Source organism: Seriola dumerili, unplaced genomic scaffold, assembly GCF_002260705.1.
Source record: "Seriola dumerili isolate Sdu_G_001 unplaced genomic scaffold, Sdu_1.0 BDQW01000621.1, whole genome shotgun sequence".
In the NCBI taxonomy this organism is placed as follows: domain Eukaryota; kingdom Metazoa; phylum Chordata; class Actinopteri; order Carangiformes; family Carangidae; genus Seriola; species Seriola dumerili.
Genome location: NW_019174876.1, coordinates 53,917 through 67,003, shown reverse-complemented (window position 1 = coordinate 67,003; position 13,087 = coordinate 53,917). Strand labels below are relative to the sequence as shown.

The following is a 13,087-nucleotide window of genomic DNA, read 5'->3' as shown; positions in this document are numbered from 1 at the left end:
ACCCCTCTCCCTGTTTCTCCGAAGGTCATGCTGGCAGAGATGAAGGCCACTGAAGAGCTGTACGCGATCAAGATCCTGAAGAAGGACGTGGTGATCCAGGACGATGATGTCGAATGCACCATGGTGGAGAAGAGAGTCCTGGCCCAAGAGGACAAGCCGCCCTTCCTCACACAGCTCCACTCGTGCTTCCAGACTGTGGTAGGTAAAAAGCTCCTGGAAAACACAACAGGACAAGTCACCCCAGGTCAGGTCACGCAAATTAATTCATGAGGGGGCTTTTAGCTAAACATATTACTCATGAAGTGATGTAGAGAGCAGTAGAGGACGTGCATGACGAGTACAATTAAAAACAAAAACAGAAGAGGCAACAAACAAACCCCAATTGGAATGCTGAGGAGTGTGTGTGTGTGTGTGTGTGTGTGTGTGTGTGTGTGTGTGTGTGTGTGTGTGTGTGTGTGTGTGTGTGTGTGTGTGTGTGTGTGTGGTCATACCAGAACCAGACCACACAACCTGAGAGCACACAGTGTATGAGTGAAGAGACATGCTCTCATAGATACATGTATTTTGTGCACACACACAGGTACATTATGTAGCACATGCTCACACGCACACACACACACACACACACACACACACACACATGTCAATACAAGTTCATTGTGATTCCTTACATAAGAGCAGACACAAATACAGATGTATGCATCCACATGCAAGGAAACAAGTCTGGCTACACACACACATAAACTTCATTACAACAACTATACATTTAATGCCACTAAGGCACACTAAGCTGTCATGCACACACATATACTACACAATAACTTGCAGTCAGTCTTCCCTCTTCCTCGTGTGTCTACGAAATCTTCGAGGATCATCTCTCACTGCTTCGCTTTAACACCCACCCAGACATGGAGACAGGACTTCCTAAACCCTGAGCCAAATCCCTCTCAGATCAAGTTCCTTTATGTCTTTCATGTCTTCGAGAATCACTCGAGGTATCACAGATAATAATAGCTGGTGGTTTCTGACTGAGCGGCATAATGTGATGGTCTTTGTCCTTTCATGACACATATAAAGTCAAATAACCTGATATCCCGATTTTTAGTCTCTAGAAAGGGTCAAGCTCCAAAAACACTAGACCCTACAGTTCCTCTAATTTAACCTGACAGCGTCTTTCATTAGAACTTTTTCATGCCCCACTCCGTACATACTGTATATACATGTTAGTCCACATGTGCAGGAAATCATTGGTTAGCTTTGTCAGAATGCCTCTTGGTAAATGCACCCAGCCACTGGTTAGACGACGGCAAAGCTGAACGAGGCCAAGCTGAACTATAGCAGCTGATTAGAGCTGTAGCACCAGCAGGCAGACGGAGGAAATAGAAAGAGACACAGCTTGGCTCATAGCATATTCATGAATACACAAACACGTGTACACCCCCAGCCCACGCACACATCACACACACACACACACACAAAAACAGACTAACTTAGTTGCACACAGACTTAACTGGATTAAAAAAAAAAATTGTTGCACCTAGGGTTGTCGCAATAAACCAGTATTTATGATAACCATGGTATTTAAAAAATGAAATATTAATGTCATGTTGATAATACACATATGATTATATTGTGATGGCAGATGTTAGGTCTTGGGGATCTTTTGTTTATCAGTTCATCTGGTTGCCTTTTCACTATCTATTCAATATAAATGTTCTTTTTGTACAGTTATGTTACAGACTCTCTCTCCACCTCCCTACACTCGTATTTGAGACTAATTTATTTGCCAAAAAAGAGTAGAATAAATTAAGTTACAGATGAATTTCACTGAAAGCATTACTATTTTTTTTTTCAAATTTTCTATAGATATCGCAGTAATATCGTTATTGTGAATTTAGGGCTGAAAAATTCATCGAAATGTTATCGAAATCACTATATGGCCAAATAAATGAGTAAAATAAAATGTGATAAAAACGTGTCACAACATACCATCAATTAAGTATTGTGGTGTTACAGAGATGCCCCAGCCTACAAATCATATTCTCCAGATGTAAGGGAACATTCTTGTTTGGTATTAAGCTCCAACCAAATTCACATCATCATCATTTCTAAAAAGTTTCAGTGAATGAAAATAAATGCAAGAATGACCATTCCAACTGAAATGGTGACTCACATCACAATCGCAATATCTGCCAAAATGATCACAATATCGTATTGATTGCGTATTTAGTCCTATGTGAATTTTTTTGGCCATGATAATCGTGTAGTCACAATCTGATAATGTGACAGCCCTATTATAAACCCGTGAAACAAACAATAATTCATCCTAAACTAAAATTTGCACATTAAAGGCAGGTATAGCACTGCTGGGAAAGACTCTGTGGAGTGTCTTATTGTCTGGATGTTTCAGTTTGTAAGTGTTATTAGAGAGTCTGATTTATTTTCCCTAAGTTTTGTATCCATTGTATCCAACTGTAACAAACTGCTAGAGTTTCATCCAGTTCAGCTTTTGTGTTAGTAAAGATACAGGCTCATAGGCAAGGTTTGATCTCACTTAGCTGTTTCACACAAACGCTTTAAGACTTACGATGAAATTCCCCTTTTCAAAAAGAATCCCAAAATGGTTTTTTTGTATGACACTATGTTGTCAATATTCATCAGAATCAAATCCAGCTGAAGCATCATTTATTGAGTGAGAACACCACTGTGTCAGTGAGATAGAAGAACACAGCTGAATGTGAGAGGTACAGAGATGTAGAGCGGGTGTAGTGTACACCGTCTACATTGTCAGAGGAGGGATAGTTGTTTCTTATTTTGACAGTAAGGGACCATCAAACACAGCCTGACGAGGGTCAGGCCAAACTTGTCATGGGCTGTAAGGGACCAGCACTGTTAGACAAAGAAAATATTTCCTGACAGATGTCTGTGTTGAGTGTTTTCTTTTTCCACGAAACGCTTTGTTGTGGGCTTTTTAGGTCACCTTGTCATGGAAAGTGTAGCGTGGAACGATGGAACGGCTCAGACAGCAGGGCGGGGGGAGGCTGTAACACTGAACTGTATCTTTACTGTTTAGAGCTTTGACAGCGAATAGAAAAGCTGTGTTATTTCACAGCTTTTGTGGAACTTGCAATTTTTTTTGTGCAAAAATAGTGATGTTGCATATTTGTCTCCCTCTATCCTCCCCATGTCCATGTCCATCTCCTCTCCTTGTGTACCTCTTTCTGTATGACCACAGGATCGTCTCTACTTTGTTATGGAGTATGTGAATGGGGGTGACCTCATGTACCATATCCAACAAGTGGGCAAGTTCAAGGAGCCTCAGGCAGTGTAAGATTTTACTACAGCCTCTTAGCAACCTTGTATTGTAATATAATGGTGAATAAAAAAGAAACAGCAGCTGCTACAGTACTATAGCAATTTTGTACAGTGTACGATTTTCTGTGATGGAATTATTTCTGGAATATAGAAAAGCTTTCTTCAAGTGTTATGAAGGTTCATTTTCCATGTGTTGAGAATCTGTAAGTGTGTGGTTGTTATTGCAGGTTCTATGCAGCGGAGATTGCTGCTGGTCTCTTCTTCCTGCACAGTAAAGGAATCATCTACAGGTGAGTTTTAACCAGTTTACACAGTTTACATACATATTCAAAGTAATAATTAGACTTTCTGTGACATATTTCATATCTGATCATACCAGCAGTTAACCATTCTATAGTGAGAGATCCTGCTTTTGTTTGTCTTTTGATGAAAACATCAGGCAGCAGCAGCAGCAGCAGGGGTTTGTTTGGGATAAATAGCAGAAGAATGAGGCAGTTAGCGTTAGCGGTGAAAGCCACCTGATGAGACGTCTAAAAGCAAAAAGTCAACAGCTTAGAGGATGTTTTGAATGTCTGTTTGCTTCCTCAGGGATCTGAAGTTGGACAATGTGATGCTGGACTGTGAGGGACACATTAAGATTGCTGACTTTGGCATGTGTAAAGAGAACATGTCAGAAGGAGTGAGCACGCGCACCTTCTGCGGCACTCCAGACTACATCGCCCCAGAGGTAAGTAAGGACCAACATGGAGACGTGCGTGCGTGTGTGTGTGTGTGTGTGTGTTTTTTTTTTTTTTGATGCATGAGGTCATCTCTGTCACTGTCTGGTCTGAGCCTGTGTCACCCTTGTGCTCCAGATTAAGGTCACTGCCTCAGGATAGACACACACACACACATACACACACACACACAACATATACACACTAGCATAATGACGTAAGCATCCCCGGTCAGACAGACGCCCAGTGTGTCTTCTGGCAAGTCCAAATTAACCCAAACACACAAGCTGGGGTCTCTGTACGTCCCTGACGGTTTTCTCGCCAGTGAAGTCGATCCTTAATCAAACTGTCGGTTTGATCAGCTTCGGCGGTAATTGCTGAAGTCAAGACGAACTCACTTGACCTTACAATATGACCTTGTCATTTCTGATCACGATTGTGGTCATGTTGCAATCACACATGCCTGGATGCTGCGCTTGTTTTCGCTAGTTTTGACTAGTTACATCTATACAATGATGTGGACGCACAGTACGTCTTAATGTTCCACCAAGTGAATGACCCTGTTCTCACTTAGGAGTAAATCCAAGATGACCTGGATGATTGATAAACCCACCGCTCTCCATAGTTGTGCATCACTGGAAATATTTCAGTGCCATTTTCCAAAATGAAACTACCTAACTTTGCTGGGTATCAACATTTTGTTCAAGAAAACAAATAGGAACAAATCTTGAAACCAGACTAATATCTATTATTCAAAGCTGTTTCTCCTAATTTCACCAAATATAACAGGAAAGGTCTGACGCAGTGGCTTTCAGCTGTTCATACTTTCTGTACTGATTTAGTTTGTCCACCTCTCTGGCCATTATCAGTTGGTTGGCTTCTATTTAATGGTGGGCTGCGTTATCGATTCTCTCTAAAACCCTCTCTGATAGACTGGGAGGTTAATTCCGCCCCACGGACGCAGGGTGAACATGCTGTGACCGTTCAGAGTCAGACTGACACTAATGCGCCAGCCACGGATGACACAGCAGGAGAGCAGAGCAGCTACTATTTCCATAGCCAAGACTCACAGTTCATGTCACACACTTTAGGCTAAGTCACACATGCATACGTATGATGGCACACAGTCACATGCATGACGCACCTCATGCGCACAGTTCCTCATACACTGATAAATATCTGAATGCGCACAAGCTTTCAACAGTCACACAAACCCAATCATGCACGCACTTGTACATGAGTGTTTTTGAGCACACACTCAAAAACACTCCTAGGTGGGGACTGACCTTAAAAACGCTCTTACAGTGGTGACATTTTCAGAGATAATCGAGGGAAAGTGCTCCTCAAATTGCATTTGACAGAAGGATCAACTATTAATTATTTTACTAGCTGAATTTAACATCATGGTTCGGACACATGCTTCATGCAATTAACTTTTATTGGTCCCTTGTTTTTGTATTGTTCTTACAGCACCTTTCATGTATTGAACCTGCTTTAGGTGCATACACATTATATAAGCTGTCAGAAGCAGCTACAGTACTAAAGGAATGTCCTATAGTTCTCATTCAAAAGAGCTTGTTTCTTTTCATCCTGAAGCTGCAGTGAGTAGTTTGTCTAATTTGAATGTGTTACTGATTTTTTTAATCTTTTTTTTTTACGTCAATAAGCTCACCCTTTGTTCTACATTAGGTTGTGTTTGATTGATCTACTCAGCCTGACATTGCACATACATGAGTGATGGTGACGCAATTGGTTGATCTCTGAAATTTGAATGAAGTCACATCAACAAGTTGTAGGTGTCAGTCTTTGGAGGGATTTAATTCAAACCCCTCCACCTTTCCGACAGGCCGTTTTCAGCCTTAATCACGTAGGTCAAAGGTCAGTGGTAAAGGAGGAAAATAGGTTTCTGATTTCCTGCATCCAACCGTAAATTCCAAAGATTTGAGAACCACCTATATGGACACCAGAGGGCCAATTCACAGAGGTGGGGTGGGGAGCACCTGCCAACCTGAATAAGGAAACCTCTCATGCTGTGTAGTGCACATTTGTGTTTGTACGAGCTGCTATCGTGAGGTCACTTCTGCGACATAGTTGTGTTGGTGGGTTTGTGCCTGTTTGTATCTTGACATAGATGTGAGGCGAGAAATGTTTTCACTGGGTCTCCTGGTGACAGAATGCAGCAGTGTTCCTGCTGCTAGTCACCACACACAGACACACACATGTGCAGGCGCGCAGTTTTCACTGTGTTTACTCTGACCTATATAGCCAGTCATTGGTAGCTCCTGTCTGGGAGGAATGCTCACACTAATGTGAATTTACACCTCAATGACTTTAACACAGAGAGAAAGAGATAGTGCGGAACACAGAGAGAGAGAGAGAGAGACAGACAGAAGGGAGCAAACACAAAAAGAGAACAAAGGAGACATAAGGTATTAACTGTGAGGAAAAGAGCAGAAGCTGATAAGTGTAACCGGACACTGAAGGAAAGTAAAGAAAAGCGGGAACTGAAACCAACTGCCTAACGTTGACGACACTGTGAGGCATTTCAGGAGAGCATTTGAGGATATTGAGCTGTCTAACTTGGGCCATTTCCCTCCATGCCTTACTTAGTTCCCGCTGTGGTGTGGTTTTAGGAGGCATAAGTGTCCACCTCGCTGCTCAACTCCACTGTGTGCTCGAACATCGGGCTGCAGTGCCAGGATGATATCATACAAATGAATTCATAAACTGCGATCTACTGTCAGCTGGTGGTCCTCCAGAACGTGTTAATGTGTGATAATACAAGATAGTGAGGCAGAACTTACTAATCTAATATGTTACACTTTCTCAAACAGCATTGATATGTACAAGAGTGGTTAGTCTGCGACATTCATTTTCTCCGTCATCTTTTCATTTGCTTTAATGAAGGAACTTAATTTATTTCAAACAAAAAGTTCTCACATGCGCTCGTGACTTTGAAAACGGTTTTGCTCATTTATAACCGTACCCAAATGTTTTGCTTCAGGCGACTTGACTGTGCACAATTCAGGGTTGTTTAAGATGCAGATACGTACCGTGGCTGCATTTTCGTTGTTGAATAATGACTGTCATTTCTCCAAAAGTTTGAGGACTGGGAATAGCAAGCCAACAGCAAGCCTGAGTCATCGTGGACTTGCCGTCTGGCCACATGCCTTTTGCAGCGGCAGCTCCATTTTTAAACCCTTCCACCAATTACTGAGCACTCAAACCAGTGTTTTCAGAACAGAGCTGTTAGTAGTCTTACAAAATCACTTCATCCGTGGGTAGAAAAGTGAGTGAGAAGTGAGAAAAACGTCAGGGGAGGGGAGAAGGAGGTGGAAAAGAGAAAGTGAGAAAGAAGGAGCAAATGAGACAGAGGAGAGGAATTGACAGCAGTGTAGAGAGTGGGAGCATGAAAGCAGCTGTGGAAACTTTCTAATAGCAGTTTATCACTCTGACAGATTATTTGAAAATTCAGAAATGATAGAAATCTTTTATCTTTTATCCTCTCCTCTCCTCTCCTCTCTCTGCCTCGGGGATCAAAATGCATATTTTTTTCCCTGCTGCTTCATTATACTGCCATGTGCATGCCATTACAATGTATTTTCCCCATTTTTAATTAACATCATTAGCTTGTATCGGTCAGCTACTGCTAATAGATACAGTACATGATGCATGGAAAGAAATATTTTATAGTGTCACTGATAATATCACCATATATCATCATATCATCATATGCTGCGGCAGTTCAGCTGTGAATCTGTAATTATATCTTATATACTGCGAATTGAGAATTACAGTTTTTATCTATTATTCACTGTACCTTTAGTTTGTTGAGTTATCTGTGTAGATATTGAGACTCACATGTTTACACAGAACAATTATCTAATTAACAAGGACATTTTCCTTTATTCAAGACTGAAGAACTGAGCATAACTGAAACTGACACGGGTACACGCTGCATATTTTTCTTAACCTTTGTGACCATTCTTTCTGTAATCTGTCGCTCACAAGCCCTCCCCACTTTATGGAAGTTCAATACTAAATTGCTGCGGTGCCCTTTTACGTTGTCTGTTTGATCATATGTGAAAAGGTGCTGTTCATGTACCGTGCTACTTGCAGCGAGGGACTCTCACGTAAAGCCCAAGGCTGCTCATTAATATCATCAGTGAATGAAACCAACCACAGCATACACTACTGAGAAATGCTTTCAAAAACAGACTACTAAAGCATGGCCTGATGCACACTGTATCTGCTCCACAGCACACACATTCCTCAAAGGGATCCGATAACAACAGCAGAGCAGATATTCACTTAGCACCCTGTAACAGTGTTGGTCGCAAGGGCGGTGATGTGCGCTGTAGTGTTTGAACCATACTGAGTTTTTTTTTTTTTTTTTTTTCTGTTTCCATATGGAGGATGAGGGTTAGAGGAGCACAGGTTGGTGCTTGTGTGTGTTTGCATGTGTGTGTGTGTGTGTATGTGTGTGTGCGTGTAGTGAGGAGAGTAGCCTTGAATAGCTAGCAGTCTGATCCAGAACTGTCATGTAGCATTAGGTCTAATTCGAGAGAGATGTCTTAAGCAATGCACATGCATGCACACATGCAAACACACACACACACACACACACACACACACACACACACACACACACACACACACACATTAAGAATCATGTAAAAAAAAAAGATGAATGTAAACAAAGATAATTTATTTTTCTCTTACCCTCTTTCACGCTCTCTCTCTCTCTCTCTCTCTCACACACACACACACACATACACATACACACACACATTTGTGCTGCCGTGAATCAACAGAGCTCTCCTGGCCAGAGGCTTTCATACAATAAAGTAAAAAATAAAACAGGATGAGAGCAGTGAATGTCAGGCACAGGTCACGCTTGTCTATTTCCATCACTGGCAACCTGGCAGAATAAAGACTACTTCATGTATTCATCAGCCTCACGCAAACAGCAAAGCAAACAAACATCCTTGTACATAATAAATAAGGTGAAAACTGAATGTCTAGACTTAACATGCTGGTTCAGAGCACGAAGGTCACCGTGCCTGGAACTGTAAATGTCCGCTGGTGTTGTTTCAGACAGGCGATGGGTGGCAAGGGCAGCGGGTCACAGCAGCATCACATTAGTGCAGCGCTCTGTAGGATGGCCTGAAACTGATCTAAACAGTTGCTTTTTGCTGAACTCTAATTGTCCTCTCTGTTTTTTTCTTTTCTTTTCTTCTCCCTTTCTTTTTTCCTCACTCTCACAGACTCTGAATCTGACCCTTCTTCCTTCCTCACCTTTAACTGTCTTTCCTTTTTTTTTTCTCCATAGGGAACTGATTTAGTATTTGTGACAGTTTGGCAATAACATGACAATTCAACCGTAAATAATACATTACAATGGAATAGAATGTATGAAAGTTTTATAAAAATGATGAAGTTGCTTCTCTGTCTTGCTGTCTTAATCTGTCCTCTGCTAGCCTGTGCTATAAAGCTAGGAGCCTACAGCCATGCTCGTGCTTTGTTGGGCTGTACTTCGCTAGCTAAATGCTAATGTTGATATGCTCACAATGATACATATGCTAAATAGTACAAAATAGAAAATACAGCTAAGGCTGATGGGAATGTTCTTAGTTTTTGAGGTTTTTGGTTATAAACCGAAGCATTGTACAAATTAAAATACTGACCTGATGATGGTGCTGGTAAACAAATTGGGAGGACCAAAAAAGTCAATATGGTTCATCGTGTGGGGAATACAATTGTTCTTCAGCGGATTTTATAAGAGAATGCACTCTGAGTTACTATTTTACCTTCTGGTGGCTCCCAATGAAATTTCAGGGATCAAAAAAACATTCATTGTCTGGTAGTCATGAATGTCTGAACCGACTCTTTTGCTGTTTTGTAACTTTGACGTGCAAATAGCAAAAGATACAAGTCAGGGGGGTCAGTGAAGTCATCCACTAGAGCCTGTAGATGTTTGTGCAAAAAAAAGAAAAGAAAAAATATTTCAGTCTGGACCAAAGCAATGGACTGACCGACCCACCAATCAATCAACTGATCAATCGACCAACCAGCATTGTCATCCTTAGGGCTGCCTTGGTAGCATAAAAACATATACTTGAATCTTATCCTGACTGAGTTGTAGCTGAGAAAACAAAATGTGTCTTATCTCATTGTTTTTTTACATAATCTGATTCTTCCTCCCCTTTCTTTCTCTCTCTCTCTCTCTCTCTCTCTCTCTCTCTCTCTTTCTTTCTCTCTGTTTCTTTCTCTTTGCCTCTTTCTATCTCTCTTCCTCTCTGTTTTCATTCTCGTGACACAAGCCGACACGGCGCTGTTGATCTGTTTGCTACACTGACCTGATGTGTCTACATGCTTTCCATTTCATTTAAATTCCTTATTGCACATGGTTTCGCAAGAGAGACTATGAGGTCATTTCTCAGTGACACAACGCAACAAATGTGCCACATTAGGTCCTCAATGATGCGCTGTCTAACACTGGCCTAGTTCACCCGACATGGTAAAACTGTATCCTCTTAGCAAATCAGTAGTGTTAAACAACTCCACTCTCCTCATTAAAGATGCGGGAAATCTGAACTGCTCAAAGTTGTTGTCGTAGCGTGTTGCGTTGTATTATATCAGATCTGTTTCTTCTATAAAAACTTTTTTTGCTTGGATGTGAGTATAGAGATACAGAACGAGAAGCTATGCTGCTTTCACTTTACAAGGACAAGGACTCTTTTTCATACATATTGAAATATTTCAGCAGAGGCAGTGCAAATCTTATGTGAAAACAAATCTTCAGAGTGTGTAGCTGAATCAGTCTGCTGCTGTCAGGTCAGACTGAAGGTCGGCAAGATTCCTGCAGGAAGCAGGATTTGAACAGTCAAGCTCAGAGATTTCACTCAGAGGCTTCCCTCACCGTGGAGTCTTTGACCCTCGAGCTAATTAAAAACATCGAACCACGATAAGGGAAAGGGGCTTTTCCCTACAGCACCTTCATGCCTCCTTACCAAAGAAGGAAGGGAAGCCGAGGATTAAGGCTTCTCTCCTTCTCAAGGCACCGTGTTCACTTTCATGTGAAGGGATCAGGATGTAGCACCTTAAACACATTTTCTCATGCATGCACTTGTCATTTTAACACGAGGCTGTCACTCTAGGTTATGACCCCATTCTCTTTCTCTTTCATGTTGATATGATCTTTAGGAGCTTATACACGTTCACTGAAAGAACAATACGTGAGCTGTGTGTAAAATGATTTTGATCTTTTATGCAGTATAGGTTCAGCAAAGCACAGAGGAAACACTGCCGGCTGTTTTTTAGTAAGTCATTGGATTTTTATAGAGACCGATAAAGTCAGACTGTCAGCATACACACACCTGAATAACAGCTTTGTCTAAATTAATGAGAGCCGAACTGTGATTTCATAAAATTGAATCAGTATGTGCTTTTCAGTGATATTAGTGCAGCTAAACTGATCGTCAGCAAACAGTCCTGAAACAAATGAAAACAAAATATATGTTCCTTTATTTGATTTGAGTTACAAGTAAGTCAGATTGCACTGGTAAAGTTACAGGATGCTTTTGGGTACATCACTGGGCATACTGTAGAGCAGAATACCAGTGAAGGTACAGAGGTTGCGATCGCTGTCTGCCCAGACCCAGGACCTCGCTTCCATGTGCACATCAACCTGGTCTCCTTTCTGAAGAAGCAGCACTACTCCATTGGAGCCGTTATCAGTGACGTCGGAGGCCGTTGGGTGTTCAGCGGTGCCCACGACAGCCTCGCCGTTCTTGTACAGCAGTAAAAAGCCAGGGTTTCCGCCGTTAGCGTGAGAGTAGAGGGTGAAGTGGTAAACTCCGCTGACTGGTGCTGTGAAGACACCTGTACGGGAAGTTTAAAGAAGGAAGAGGATGATGAGTTGTTTCTGAAGAAGCAAAAGGAGTGAAGCATTGACTCTATGGAGTTTCTAATTGAAAAGCATCACAGCATTGTTATATTAACATGCACCTAAGCATTAACAGGGCAACACAAACAACTCCCAGGTTCATAAGAGATAAAGTAAAGCTGGAATAGATATACCACAATGTAGGAGCTTGACCAAACTGTTTGTATCTTCTTCTGACATTTTTAAGAGATTGCTGTTCAAAACCCCTTTTCCCAGTATTGAATTTTATGATTAATTATGTAATGATTAATTCAGCGATCGCACAAATAGGTTACTGTAATACATTACCTGTTGTGGGATTATAGCTTTCACCAATGTTGGTGATGACTTTCTTGTAGATAAGAGTGGTCTCAGTGTTAAATGGCCCAATGTGCATTTGGTTCTCTTCCAAGGCAGCTGAGAAGGCCACTTTATCTGTTAGAGAAATAAACAAGAAAAACAAAAAAAGAAAAGAAAAAAAAGATGAATGACAGTGTTAAAATGTGTTTCTATGTATATATTCAGTCTTAAAAGAGAAAGAAGGGCTACAAAAAAAAAGAGCATTTCATCTCCATATACTTCACAAGCTTCATTCTTCCCATGTTGACGTATAAACTTATTCACCTTCGGTCATTGTTGCCTTCACCTCTTCCACCGCTGCAGCTGTTTGCTCGACCTTACTCTTCAGCTCCTCTTGCACAGCTTGACTGGTCTCCAGTTTGGCCTCCAGCTCTATCATGAGAATATATGAAACACAATAAAATCCCCCTGGTGTCAGCTACATGACAAAAAACAACAAAGCAAACAAAAATGTAACAAAATGATACAGTTTAAAGCTTTATGTGAATGTATATACATATATACTGTATATATGTATATACTGTATACGGTGAACAGATATATGAGCGAATTTGACATGCTTGCCTTGATCAGCTGTTTCAAGTGCCTCCATCTCAGCCTCGGTTTTTTCCAGCTTTGTGTTCATCTCCTGTCCCAAAATCTCAGCGGCTTTCAGTCTAGCATCTAACTCTGTGGGGAAATTGAAAACTATGAATTCAGTGATAGTGATATTGTGGTAACAGTAACTTTGCAGTAACAGTATATTTAAATAAAACACAAAATGTCTGTT

The 13,087-nt window shown here is 41.2% G+C and overlaps 1 protein-coding gene across 2 annotated transcripts in view; it reads left to right on the top strand.

The window, feature by feature from the left end:
- prkca (protein kinase C alpha) overlaps nucleotides 1-13,087 on the top strand; it is a 144,471-nt gene that overhangs the window by 99,215 nt on the left and 32,169 nt on the right. For both annotated transcript variants that reach the window (XM_022764966.1, XM_022764965.1), the window contains exons 10-13: nucleotides 25-198; nucleotides 3,236-3,327; nucleotides 3,543-3,605; nucleotides 3,904-4,042. In XM_022764966.1, the coding sequence (XP_022620687.1) occupies nucleotides 25-198; nucleotides 3,236-3,327; nucleotides 3,543-3,605; nucleotides 3,904-4,042 (468 nt within the window). The remainder of the gene's footprint in view (nucleotides 1-24; nucleotides 199-3,235; nucleotides 3,328-3,542; nucleotides 3,606-3,903; nucleotides 4,043-13,087) is intronic.